This window comes from Boleophthalmus pectinirostris, unplaced genomic scaffold, assembly GCF_026225935.1.
Source record: "Boleophthalmus pectinirostris isolate CB_2022bp ecotype Guang Dong unplaced genomic scaffold, ASM2622593v1 HiC_scaffold_4, whole genome shotgun sequence".
Taxonomy (NCBI): Eukaryota; Metazoa; Chordata; class Actinopteri; order Gobiiformes; family Gobiidae; genus Boleophthalmus; species Boleophthalmus pectinirostris.
Genome location: NW_026571353.1, coordinates 38020894 through 38034498, shown reverse-complemented (window position 1 = coordinate 38034498; position 13605 = coordinate 38020894). Strand labels below are relative to the sequence as shown.

The 13605-nt window shown below is 44.6% G+C and overlaps 1 protein-coding gene across 1 annotated transcript; it reads right to left on the bottom strand.

The window, feature by feature from the left end:
- Positions 1–12065: 12065 nt before the first annotated feature.
- On the bottom strand, positions 12066–13133 carry ier3 (immediate early response 3). Its single transcript, XM_055161693.1, has one exon. The coding sequence runs from the start codon at positions 12962–12964 to the stop codon at positions 12488–12490; it is 477 nt and encodes a 158-aa protein (XP_055017668.1). The 5' UTR covers positions 12965–13133; the 3' UTR covers positions 12066–12487.
- Between the last annotated feature and the right edge of the window lie 472 nt (positions 13134–13605).

Below are 13605 nucleotides of genomic sequence, written 5' to 3'. Positions count from 1 at the left end.
CTGGAACGTTTACATAAAGTCGCCGCACTCACAGTTTTAATCAGAGTGAGGCCGAGGTGGGGGAAGCACCTGCTGTTCCTCGGAAATATTCAAATAAACAAAAGCAAAACAGTTCTGAGCAAGGCACTTTTGAAAGATGTGTTTTTATGCTTGTCTCTGTTAGTGTTTGTTATGATACGATTTTGACAGTCAGGAAGAGATTTGGTGCTCAGTACTGATTCTGATCCCACGATTATAAAAAAAACAAAACAAAAAACCCCACATATTTAGACAATAGAAATGTTTTTTTAACACTAAATGGTCGTGTTACTCGAGACTAGTAATGGTCTCGAGGCGACGCTTTGTTGTGGTTGTTGTTGTTGGTCTCGTCTTGGACTCGACCACGTTTGGACTTGGTCTTGTCTCGGCCTTGAAGGCGCCTGGACTCGGTCTTGAAGGTGCCTGGACTCGGTCTTGAAGGCGCTTGGACTCGGTCTTGAAGGTGCCTGGACTCAGTCTTGAAGGCGCTTGGACTCGGTCTTGAAGGCGCTTGGACTCGGTCTTGAAGGCGCTTGGACTCGGTCTTGAAGGCGCTTGGACTCGGTCTTGTCTTGGTCTTGAAGCACTTGGACTCGGTCTTGAAGGCGCTTGACTCGGATCTTGAACGCTTGGATCGGTCTTGAAGGCGCTTGGACTCGGTCTTGAAGGCGCTTGGACTCGGTCTTGAAGGCGCTTGGACTCGGTCTTGAAGGCACTTGGACTCGGTCTTGAAGGCGCTTGGACTCGGTCTTGAAGGTGCTTGAACTCGGTCTTGTCTTGGTCTTGAAGGCGCTTGGACTCGGTCTTGAAGGTGCTTGAACTCGGTCTTGTCTCGGCCTTGAAGGAGCTTGGACTCAGTCTTGGAGGCACTTGGACTCGGTCTTGAGGTCTGACACTTGACGAGTGATAAAATGGAGATAGATTTATAAAAACATTGGTATATTTGTGCCAAAATATCTGTAAAATACAAATAAATCTAGAACATGACAAAGATGGTCTTGATTTGGTCTCGATGGATTGTGCTCTCAGTCTCGTCTGGATTTCTGCCTTTAAAAGTCTTGTCTTGGTCTTGTCCTGGTCTTGAGAGTCGGGATGCTGTGGTCTTGGACTGGTCTTGGTCTTGATGACTGAGGTCATGACTACTGTGAATGTTCCACATTGCAGCATTACACTGCGACCCAAATTATTATGCAGGTCAGTTTTTTAATAAGTTCTTGATTCAGATATGTTCCACTGATGAAAAAGTGGTATTAATTCATGCCTGATAGGGCAGTTGATTAACCAAAAGCATAAAATATTTGAAGCATTTACATATTGAGCAAAAATTAGTTAAAATGTTAATATGCTGTGAACCAAATTATTATGCAGGCATATATAAAGGGGAGTATTCTGTGTTCTGTGACCATAAGCACTAAAGATGGGAAAGAAGAAGGATCTCAGTAGTAAGGAGAAGGCTTCTATCGTGAAACTTTTGGGAGAGGGGCGACCAAAGATTGAAATAGCAAGAGTATTGGACTGTGACCATAGGACAATCAAGGTCTTTGTTTCCAATGGTGAAAAAACAAGAAAAAAACGTGAGGAGGCTCCAAGGAGGAAGCTAACACCTCGAGATTTGTCAGCTTTAAAGAGAGAAATGATCAAACAGCCTTTGAGTTCCAGTGCAAGCATCTTTTCTGCTGTTGGTGTAAGCCACACCCCAAAGAGCTCACGGAATCGTGTTCTGAAAACGCTTGGTAAGGTCCAAAAAGCGAAAACAAGGCCTCCACTTAATCAAAAACACAAGGACAAAAGACTGGCATGGTGTAAGAAGTATATGAAATTGGCTTTTGGGCAAGTTATCTGGACTGATGAGATGCGTGCCCCTCGATGGTCCGGACGGTTGGGCTAGAGGTTAGATAGCCAAAAGTACCGCTGCTCCACCCAGGTTGAGGCGTTAGCAAGGTGGTGGAGGTGTTATGATATGGGCAGGTATCATAAAAAAAAGAACTCATTGGCCCTTTCCAGGTTGCAGAAGGAGTGAAAATGGATTCGGCAAATTACTGCAAATTCCTAGGAGAAAATTTCCTTCCGTGGTTGAAGAAGAAACCAGTTGCGCAGCACAAGAAAATGATGTTCATGCTCCAAGTCATGCATCCAAGTTTACTGCTGACTGGCTGGCATCAAAGGGTTACCTACAGGACAAGATAATGGACTGGCCAGCATCCTCACCCGATTTAACTGTATAGAAAATCTGTGGTTGATCCTGAAAAGAAGGGTTTTTGAAAATGGAAAACAGTTCTCATCAAAGGATAAGTTGTGGGAAGCTATTGTAAAGGCTGCAAAAAGCATTAAACCTGCTGAAATTGAAAACTTGACATCTTCAATGGACAACAGGCTCCTTACTCTGATGCAGAAGAAAGGTGGCTACATCTCCAAGTAAAGAATCATCCAGATATGCTTATTATTTGACAATTTGTGCTCAGGACCGTCTATCTGACAATATAAAATATGTTTGTTAATAAAACAAGATGTTTATTTTCATATACTGGATGTTTTACTTTGAAATAAAGATTTGCATAATAATTTGGTTCACCTGAAATTTGAATTGTTATTATATTTTCCATCTAATGTTATTTATGTGGAACATTGTTATGGATAAATTTGTAGAACCAGTACAGCAATGTATCCTGAAAGAAAGGGTGGGCTAACCCCAACAGTTTCTGCAAGTAATTAAAAACCTAACTTGCATAATAATTTGGGTCGCAGTGTAAACGTATCTATTTCAATGGAAGCAAGCAGCTGGTGATGACACAAGGCCATGTCCAGGTCAGGTCTGTGGAGAGGCGAGACCTCTCACAGTAAGAATGGATGCACTTGTAGTTGCCTACATGTAAGTGTAATGCCATACTGTGGAACATTTCACACAAAACAATAACATCTCCATGCACGTGGCTTTTGTCTTGCATGATTTAGGACTGAACTGTCCAATCCTGGTTCAGTCCTTGTTTAGTACTGATTCTGTCCTGGTTGAGCCCTGGTTCAGTCTTGGTTTAGTCCTGGTTCAGTCCTGGTTCAGTTTTGATTCAGTCCTTGTTTAATCCTGGCTCAGTCCTGGTTCAGTCCTCATCCAGTCCTGGTTCAGCCCTGGTTCAGTCCTGGTCCATTCCTGGTCCAATCTGGATTCTGTCCATGTTTAGTCCTTGTTCAGTCCTGGTTTAATCCTGGCTCAGTTCTGGCTTGGTCCTGATGCAGTCCTGATCCAGTGCTGGTTCAGTCCTGGTCCTGTCTGGGCTCAGTCCTGGTCCAGTTCTGGTCCGATCCGGGCTCAGTCCCGGTCCACTCCACTCCGACTCCGGGCTCATCCGGGCTCAGTTATGGTCCAGTCCTGGTCTTGTATCTGGTCTGAGTTTCCAGGAGGTTGGACACAGTTCAGTGAAGCCTCCTCCTCCTCTCGGTGCATTCCTCTGAGCTGAGTCACAACAACTCAGACAAAAGTACAAGTACTACACAACGGACCAGTACTGCAAACATACAATAGTAAAATTACTACACAGTGGACCAGTACTGCAAACACACTGAGAAAAATACCACAAAAATTCTGCAAAACTGAAGTAAAAGTGTTGCTGCTTTTAAATACAAATAAATTGCAACCACATTTTTACTGCTACTTCTGCACCTCTTCACATTGTAAGTGTGGTTGTGCCTTTGAGCAACACACTTCCTCCTGGTCCCTGCTGCAGGACACATGTGTGGGTTCACAGTGTGATTCCCTCTATTTAAGTTAAGTTAAAGTTGTGCTCTTGAGCTCAACACTTTAGTCTTTTCCCCAGTGTGAGTGTCCAATATGAACAGGATCTTTGGGAATAGAACCCTCACTCAGTATGCAGTCCCGGTCCTGGTCTTGGTCTTGGTCCTGGTCTTGCTCCAGGTCTTGGTCCTTGTCTTTGTGTTGGTCCTGGTTTTTGTCTTGATCCTGGTCCTGGTGTTGGTCTTGTCTTGGTTCTCATCCTGGTCTGGGTCTAGGTCCTGGTCTTGGTCCTCATCTTCATCCTGGTCCTTTTGTTGGTCCTGGTCTTGATCCCTGTCCTTGTGTTGGTCCTGGTGTTGGTCCTGCTTTTCGTCTTGGTCCTGGTGTTGCTCCTGGTCTTGGTTCTCATTCTGGTCAGGGTCTAGGTCCTGGTCTTGGTCCTGGTCCTTTTGTTGCTTCTGGTCATGGTGCTTTTCCTGATTTTGGTCCTGGTCTTAGTGCTTGTCTTGGTCCTGATCTTGGTCTTGGTCTTAGTCCTGAACCTGGTCTTGGTGTTGGTACCTGGTTTTGGTCCTCATCCTGGTCTTGGTCCTGGTCTTGGTCTTGATCCTGGCCTTGGCCCTGGTCATGCTCTTGGTCCTGTTCCTCGTGCTGTCTTGGTCCAGGTCTTGATCCTGGTCCTGGTCTTTGTCCTAGTCCTGATCTTGGTCCTGGTCCTGGTCTGGGTCTGATCCAAATATGGGCTGGAGGAAGCATAGAGGGGAAGTTCTGTTTACACAATCATCTGTGTTTTCCTGGACTCGCTACAGACCTGCTCTAGTTCACGGTCCTGGTCCTGGTCCTGATTTGGGTCCTTATCTTGGTTCTGATCCTGGTCCTGGTTTGGGTCCTGGTCTTGGTCCTGGTCCTGGTCTGGGTCTGATCCAAATATGGGCTGGAGGAAGCATAGAAGGGAGTTCTGTTTACACAATCATCTGTGTTTTCCTGGACTTGCTACAGACCTGCGCTCTAGTTCACGGTCCTGGTCCTGGTCCTGATTTGGGTCCTTATCTTGGTTCTGATCCTGGTCCTGGTTTGGGTCCTGGTCTTGGTCCTGGTCCTGGTCTGGGTCTGATCCAAATATGGGCTGGAGGAAGCATAGAAGGGAGTTCTGTTTACACAATCATCTGTGTTTTCCTACACTCGCTACAGACCTGCTCTAGTTCATGGTCCTGGTCCTGATTTGGGTCCTGGTCTTGGTCCTGGTCCTGGTTTGGGTCCTGGTCTTGGTCCTGGTACTGGTCTGGGTCTGTTCCAAATATGGGCTGGAGGAAGCCCAGAGGGGGAGTTCTGTTTTCACAATCGTCTGTGTTTTCCTGGACTCGCTGCAGACCTGCTTTAGTTAAAGGTCCTGGTCATGGTCTTGGTCTTGGTCCTGGTCCTGGTTTGGGTCCTGGTCTTGGTCCTGGTCTTGGTCTGGATCTGATCCAAATATGGGCTGGAGGAAGCACAAAGGGGGAGTTCTGTTTACACAATCATCTGTGTTTTCCTGCAGATCTGCTTTAGTTCAAGGTCCTGGTCCTGGTCTTGGTCTTGGTCTTGGTCTTGGTCTGGGTCTGATCCAAATAAGGGCTTTAGGAAGCACAGAGGGGGAGTTCTGTTTTCACAGTCGTCTGTGTTCTCCTGCAGACCTGGTCTAGTTCTTGGTCCTGAATGGGAGGGCATCTGAAACACAGGATCCTCAGTGCCGTCATTAACATTATTATATTATTAGTTTGTACAACCACAGACGGAAAGAAAAAGACAAAAAATAAAATTGCATCTTTCAAAAAAAAAATGAAGATTAGGAACATAACTAGGAAAAAAGTGATTGTATTTCGCTTTGAGGGGTTAATATTTGGAATGATTTTAAAAAGTCTAACACTGTAGAAACCCTTTTTAAAAAAAAAGAGTATAAAGTGTTTTAAATTTTGTTTGTTTTAATTTATATTTTGTCTCTTAAATGTACAGTAAGTTGTAAGTGAAATTATAAATGCAAACTTGCTCTTCATACGCTGCTTTTCTTTCTTGGAATTCTGTCATAGGGTTTGGCTTTCTAAGTATTTTTAATTTCAGCCTCATCCCTTTTGGTCATGAGCCATGGGGTTGTGGTCTATGTTTTGTTTTGTTTTGTTTCGTAGTTCTGCAAAAAGACTGAATAAACTACTACAGCTCGTGTTCTTTCTCTGTTCTCGAGTGAGGAGAGGTGAGCAGGTACAGACCGGTTTTGCTGATGTCAGCGCAGCGCTCCGAGAACAGAGCTACTCAGAAACCAAACCTGGGGCCTGATCCTGACCTGTGTGAAGCTGGCCTCCCTTCAAACGCACATCTACGCAAAAACTATGTCAATCATTTCTTCTTCGTTTGTGCCGTTTTGTGCTGCAAAAAGTTTTGTTTGTGCTGCTTTAGTTTTTGAGATATTAACGATTGTTTTATAGATCAATCTGTGGTCAACCTACCCCCAGGAAACTTCAAAATCCTCTGAAACTGCCCAAAATGGAGTCAATTGTTTGTGCTGCAAAAGTTTTGTTTGTGTGATTATGGTTCTTAAAGGAACAATTTGGAATTTTGGACATAGGACCTGATTTCCTAGTGAGCCAGAGTGTTGGAGACACTTTTTGAAATATTCCATCCAGTCCTTGTATTCGCAGAGGTCGCTGGTGCTAGACTAGTGCATGTCAATGGCCACAGTTATCCTGCCACTAAAAACAGTCTTACCCACTCCACAAAACACCTGAAGAAAATCTATTATTACACCAGACTGTCCATGTGAATGTTGTGTTGATACAATAATTTTAGAAGTAAAACCAACCTTGCATTTGAAGGATTTGTGTCTGAGCAGCAGCAGTGAGTTGTTCTTCCTGATAGAAAGCGCGGCAGTGGCGGACTGATATATGAGAAAATAGTCCCTCGACATTTGTCGATTCATGCGACGCAAGGTTAGTTTTATTTCAAACATTATTCTATCAACACAGACATTCACATGGACAGTCTGGTGTAATAAAAGATCTTCTTCGGGTGTTTTGTGGAGTGGGTAAGACTGTTTTTAGTGGCAGGATAAACTATGGCCATTGACATGCACTAGTCTAGCACCAGTGACCTCTGCAAATACAAGGACTGGATGGAATATTTCAAAAAGTGTCTCCACACGTCTCCAACACTCTGGCTCACTAGGAAATCAGGTCCTAGATATTAGCAGTTCTATTTTTGGCCGATGACTCCTTCCAGTCCCTCCAAATGATAAATAGCCTCAAAACAGCAGAAAATTATATGACACATTTGTATTTCGTTAGTGCTGTTGTGTGCAGTGACAATTTTCATTTGTGCGAGTATATTTCTAAAATGACTAATTATTATTTTTGCGGAAATTATATGATGTCACCTGACTGCAGCGGCTTCAGCAAAACTCCGCAGAACTAGTGAAGATAAACAATCTCAGGCTGTGTTATTATATAAAACATGAATCAAGAGCGAGTTACGAAAGATGCAGATGATACAGACTTTTCCACAGAATCAGACTCTTTATCTTCACTAGTTCTGTGGAGTTTTGCTGAAGCCGCTGCTGTCAGCTGAGCGGAAATGGCATCATATAGTTTCCACAAAAAATTATTTAGAATGAATGAACAAATAAGAAGGAAATTCAAGCGTTTCATATAATTTTCTCGTCTTTTGAGGATATTTAACATTTTGAGGGGCTTGATGAAGTCAATGGCCAAAAATAAAACTGTTAATATCTTAAAAACCATAACAGCACAAATTAAGTTTTTGCAGCACAAAAGAGCATTTTGGGCCGTTTTAGAGCATTTTGAAGCTTCCCGGGGGCCTGGCTGACCCCTATTTGACCTATAAAACATTGATAATCTCTCAAAAACCATAACAGCACAAACAAAACTTTCTGCAGCACAAACGAAGCACAAACGATTGACATAGTTTTTGTGTAGGTTTGCTTTTTACTGCTACTTCTGCGCCTCTTCACACTGTAAGTATTGTTGTGCCTTTGAGCAACACATTTCCTCCTGGTCCCTGCTGCAGGACACATGTGTGGGTTGGCAGTTTGATTCCCTCTATAATTTAAAGTTGTGCTCTTGAGCCCAACACTTCAGATTTTTCTTCAATGTGAGAGTCCAATATGAACAGAACCTTTGGGAATAGAACCCTCACTCTGTATGCAGTCCTGGTCCTGGTTTTGGTCTTGGTCCTGGTCTTGGTGTTGGTCTTGGGTTTGGTCTTGGGTTTGGTCTTGGTCTTGGTTTGGTTTGGTCTTGGTCTTGGTCCTAGTCTTGGTCCTGGCCTTGGTCCTGGTCTTGGTCCTGATCTCGGTCCTGATTTTGGTCTTGGTCCTGATCTCGGTCCTGGTGTTGGTCTTGGTCTTGGTCCTGGTGGGCCAACTTCACGGAGGTCTGACCCTGGACGTGATCCTGGACCTGATCCTGGACCTGATCCTGGGGTCTGATCCTGGGACCTGCCAATAGCCTGTTTATATAAATGGACATAGCTAACCCACTAGCCGCCATGTTCCAAACAGGAATTGAGCATGGGGCGCTTCCGGCTCCACTGACTCTGGCTCCAGTTCACTTTCTATTGAAAAACTGTCCCCTCTCTCTGTGACTGCTGCTGTGAGCCTGGTCATTTTGGTCTTTAAAATGTTCATATTAACTCGCTCTACGTGATCCTAATGTTTTGTCCCTAAATCATGATATGAACATTAATAACAGACCAATCAGGTGCCTTCTTTCTCTCGTGGTCAAGAAGTTTGATGCTTTCCTCAGTGCTCACTCCCCGATAAACCAGCGGGAGGAGCTAAACCAGGGGTCAGCAACCTTAAATACTCCAGCCACCTGTATTCTCTGTAGAGTGTGTTGCTTTTAAAATACTACAGAGAACATGGAACTCCAAAAAAAGACACTTGGTTGATGCTTACTTTCAAATGAAATGCTCAATGTCTATTTGAATCCTCCTGGTAAAAATAAAAATCCAAACTTAAATGATCCAAAAACACCATCTGCTTCTGTGTTTTAGAAGTCTTATCAGCCGTGAAAGCAAATGAATCTTTTCTTGGATTTATTCATCATTTATCTTCCAGGGGTCAAAAAGCTCAATAAATCATGCTGCTGATGTTGGTGCCGGCAAGTTCAGGCTGCCAGATCTGTGCCGGGTGTCGCACATCGGCAGTTGTGATGCATATTTTGAGCGACAAAAATATTAAAAACGTTTTATTTTAATGTTACAAGATTACCATTATTTACAAATTTAGAATTACATTTAAAAATGAACATACTAAAATAAAAATACATTGATCCTGATTTAGACAAACAGCAGTCAGAATTCCAAATATGAAATGTGGCAACTTCAATGAGCTACATTTGACTGCATTTTGAACATTGGAGGTATAGACAGACTAATAATAAAGGGTTACTCAACATGTGTGAATGAAACAAACCCCCCCAGGTCTGTTTTTGACGAGGTAACAGCATCTGACTCTTGGCCATGACATGACTTAAAGCTCACCTGAGTCAGTCTTGTGTAATCCCTTTAAGAACTGTTGTATTTACACTGTTGCTCTGACAAACACCGAGACAAAGAAAAGGCCCTGAACATGAGCTCAACTTTATCTCACTTTTATCTGAGCACTTTCACAACACGATTTCAGTACTAAAGAATAGACCTTGATACTCAGTGCTGATTCTGAAACTCAGATTACAGAGGCGACCTGACCTTGAAGCGGGAGATAAAGCCACAAACTCTCAAACTGTGACTATGAGCCGTTTTATGGAAGGTCATCGATCGCAGACTGGATGGGACGTTGGCTTTGGAGACCTATGTCCATTTATATATACAGTCTACGGGTTAAACCAGCCTGGGCCAGACAAGATCCGAACCAGGATCTTGGTTTGGGGGTGAAATGACGTGACGTGTCTGGTCCCTCTCTGTAGAGTCTGCGGCAAACGTGACCCTGGTGCTGGAGCTGCTGAGTCCTGGAAAAAGAAATCGTTTCATATGAGAAAAGAAAAAACTTCAGCCTCTGTGAAGAAGCGATGACTCAGCCCTCGGTGGTCCTCTGGTCTAACTCTGGTCTAACTCTGGTCTAAGTCTGGTCTAAGTCTGGTCTGACGCTGGTCTAACTCTGGTCTAACTCTGGTCTGACTCTGGTCTTACTCTGGTCTAACTCTGGTGTAAAACTGGTTTAACTCTGATCTAATGCTGGTGTAACTCTTGTCTTACTCTGGTCTAACTCTGGTCTGACTCTGGTCTTACTCTGGTCTTACTCTGGTCTAACTCTGGTCTAACTCTGGTCTTACTCTGGTCTTACTCTGGTCTACTCTGGTCTAACTCTGGTCTAACTCTGGTCTGACTCTGGTCTTACTCTGGTCTAACTCTGGTCTGACTCTGGTCTTACTCTGGTCTACTCTGGTCTACTCTGGTCTAACTCTGGTCTAACTCTGGTCTAACTCTGGTCTGACTCTGGTCTTACTCTGGTCTAACTCTGGTCTAACTCTGGTCTGACTCTGGTCTTACTCTGGTCTAACTCTGGTCTACTCTGGTCTAACTCTGGTCTGACTCTGGTCTTACTCTGGTCTAACTCTGGTCTAACTCTGGTGTAAAACTGGTTTAACTCTGATCTAATGCTGGTGTAACTCTCGTCTTACTCTGGTCTGACTCTGGTCTGACTCCGGTCTGACTCCGGTCTGACCCTGGTCTGACCCTGGTTTAACTCTGGTTTGACTGTGGTCTGTGGTTTGGACTGGCCCACACCCTCCTACAGTCTAAACCAGATCAAAACTAGGTCTAAACCAGGACTAAACCAGAAGACAAAATGAACATCATTGGCTTAGGACTAAACCAGGTCTACACTAAAACAAAACCATGTCTAAACCAGGTCTAAAGCATTTCTAAACCAGGTCAACACCAGAGCAAAACCAAGTCTAAAGCAGAACTAAACCAAGTCTACACCAGAACAAAACCAAATCTAAACCACGATGAAACCAGAACTAAACCATTACTAAACCAGAACTAAACCAGGACTAAACCAGGTCTAAATCAGGTCTAAACCAGATCTAAACCAGAACTAAACCAGGACTAAACCAGTTCTATCTCAGACCTCATTATTTTCTCTCGTGTTTCAGATCTGCATTCTGATTGGTTGAGAGCTGGGCGTGATGTCATACTCACACCCACAGCATTATGGGTACACCCGCGCCCCTCGGCATTATGGGATAGCCCTGTCACCGCCACGACACATACCTGAGGAATTATGGGATAGCACTGTTGCCGTGGTGATGCCCAAACAACCACATCACAGACTCTGACGGATTATGTAAACAAGAGTCACGTCTGACATCTACAGTAAACTCAAGACCTGGGCCTGGTTTAGATCTGATTTAGACCTGCTGTAGACCTGATGTAGACCTGGTTTAGACCTGGTGTAGTCCTAGTTTAGACCTGGTTTAGACCCCTGGATTAATCTTGGTTTAGACCTGGTTCTGTCCTGTTTTTTGTTTTTTTCAAGTCTATTAGCGGTTTAGACCTGGTTTGGTTCTGAATTAGTTAGTGGTTTTAGACTTATATTTAGACTTAGATAAACTGTATTAATCCACAAGGAAATTACGTGGACACATCACAAAATATTATAATAACAAAGAGTAAAAATATAAATGTAATAATAAATTCTCAGTAACTAACAAATATAGCAAGAAGCTGGTGTCAAATAAGACATAATTATATAAGTGTGTATGTGCAAGTCAAAATAAAATAAAATAGAAATAAGTCATAAAAATATTTCAGCAATATACAGGAGGTGGGTTTACCACTAGAATTCTAGTTTAGTCCTGGTTTAGTTCTGCTTTGGGCTGTGCACACTGATAATAAATGTAAAGTATATTTTTAAGCTAATTCTAAATGCCCTCCTGAACGGGCCTGGACCTGTCGCTCACCTGTCACTCACCTGTCACTCCCCTGTAAACACTGCTCTTATTGTTTTGCTCTGATGTAATGTGAAATAACTTTATCAGTGACTTGGCACAAAAAAATATCCTTAATTTATTCAAATGTTCCTGTGTGCTTGTGTGTGCTCATGTCGTGTGTGCTCATGTCGTGTGTGCTCGTGTGTGCTCCTATGTGCTCATGTGTGCTCGTGTACACACACAGAGCCTGATCTATTAAGTCCCTTTGTCTTAGGGACACTGTCTCTGAGTGACGTCACGGAAAGAATCTGGTCTTTTCACAAAGTGGTTTGGTCTGATCATAATCTGACACAGTTACTGTTGTATTACATAACACCATGAGAAAACACAGGAGAAAAAGGTTCATTTCAATACGTTTTATTACAAAATAATAAATAGCAAATAGTTCAATAAATACTAAATAACATTTATAGCGTTACAGTAACGACAGTGTTGGTGCGCGTGCACGTGCGCGTGAGCTCACTTCAAGTCTTTTCAGTTTGATTCAAGTCTCTGAAACTCAGTTTTTCTAAGTTTGAAAAGTTCCATATTTTCAAGTCTTGGTTTGATCCTGGTTCAGTCCAGTTTCAGCTTCAGTTCTGTCCGGCCCGGGGCTCAGCGGGGCTCTGTGCGGACTGTGGCCGCCTCTGGGTGCGCTGTCCCCGGCCTTAGTGTGAGGTTTGTCCCGCGGCTCCTCTGGGACTCTCCTGATCTAGTCCTGGTTCAGATTCGGCTCTCTGGTCCGGACTCTGGTCTCGTACTCAGGTGTAGTGTCTCGCGGGGCTCAGTCGGACCCGAGACGGTGAGCCACGAGCAGCGCCACCACGTAGCTGTTGCGCGCGCCCTCAAAACCGTGGCCGGGCTCTCGTGCGGGGCTGGCTTGGCTCGCGGGGCACACGGGGCTCTCGCGCCTGGAGGTGAAGTACGTTGGAACGTAGGATGGGCACGTGGGCTGTGGTGCGCGTGGACGGATCTTGAGCTCCGGCTCCTCGGTCCAGATCTGCCACAGCAGCACGAGCAGCAGCAGCAGCAGCGCGCGCTTGGCGGAGCTGCGCTCCGGCGGCGGAAGGTGCATGCGCACTTTGGCCGGGTACATGACCCGCGTGCACCGCTTCTTGGGTCGGATGGGCGCGTAGCAGCTGAGCGCCGCGGTCTGTGGAGGAATCCTCTCGAACGTGAAAACCTCTGGTTCTGTGCTCCGTGCGGACCAGCGGCACTCCGCGTACCGCTCCCGCCTCTGCGTCAGCGTCAGGGTGGCCATGCGTCTGTGAGGAAGGCTGAAGATCTGCGATAAACTCTGAGATAAACTCTGAGAAAAACTCTGAGATAAACTCTTTAAGGCTGTGAGTGTCTGTGACCTGCTTTAGGCTCTAGTCTCGCTTGTGTCTGACTCGTTCGCTCGGTGCGATCTCGACAGTTCTGGAACTGTATCGGGCTCCGCAGGTTTTTAAAGCGCAGCTCTTAGGGGGAGTTCAGGTTGTGTTTTTAGAAACGCCCCGTGACTCGAGGCCACTCCCTGCGCTATTGCACAAACCCAAAAATCCCAGAAACTGCGCTTTTCCCCGGGTCCCGGGGCCCAGAGCCGCTGCTCCCGGAGCCTGACTCACGGGTCAGCGTGTGGTCAGTGAGTGGTCCACTTGGGGATAAACACGACGAGCACGTGTATTATTATTATTATAACTCATATAGAGCGCTGCGTGGTGACGTCATGCATTAAACTCATCTTTATTACGACATTATAACATGACAAATGTCCTGTCACTGTTTCATCACCGAGAAAAATCCAGGAATGCACTTTCAAACAGATTCACCTCGAGGAGTGTGACCAAGGCTCCTGCTCTGAGCTCACAATATTTATACAATAAAATATAAAATAATAAAATAATATAATATTATGTTTAA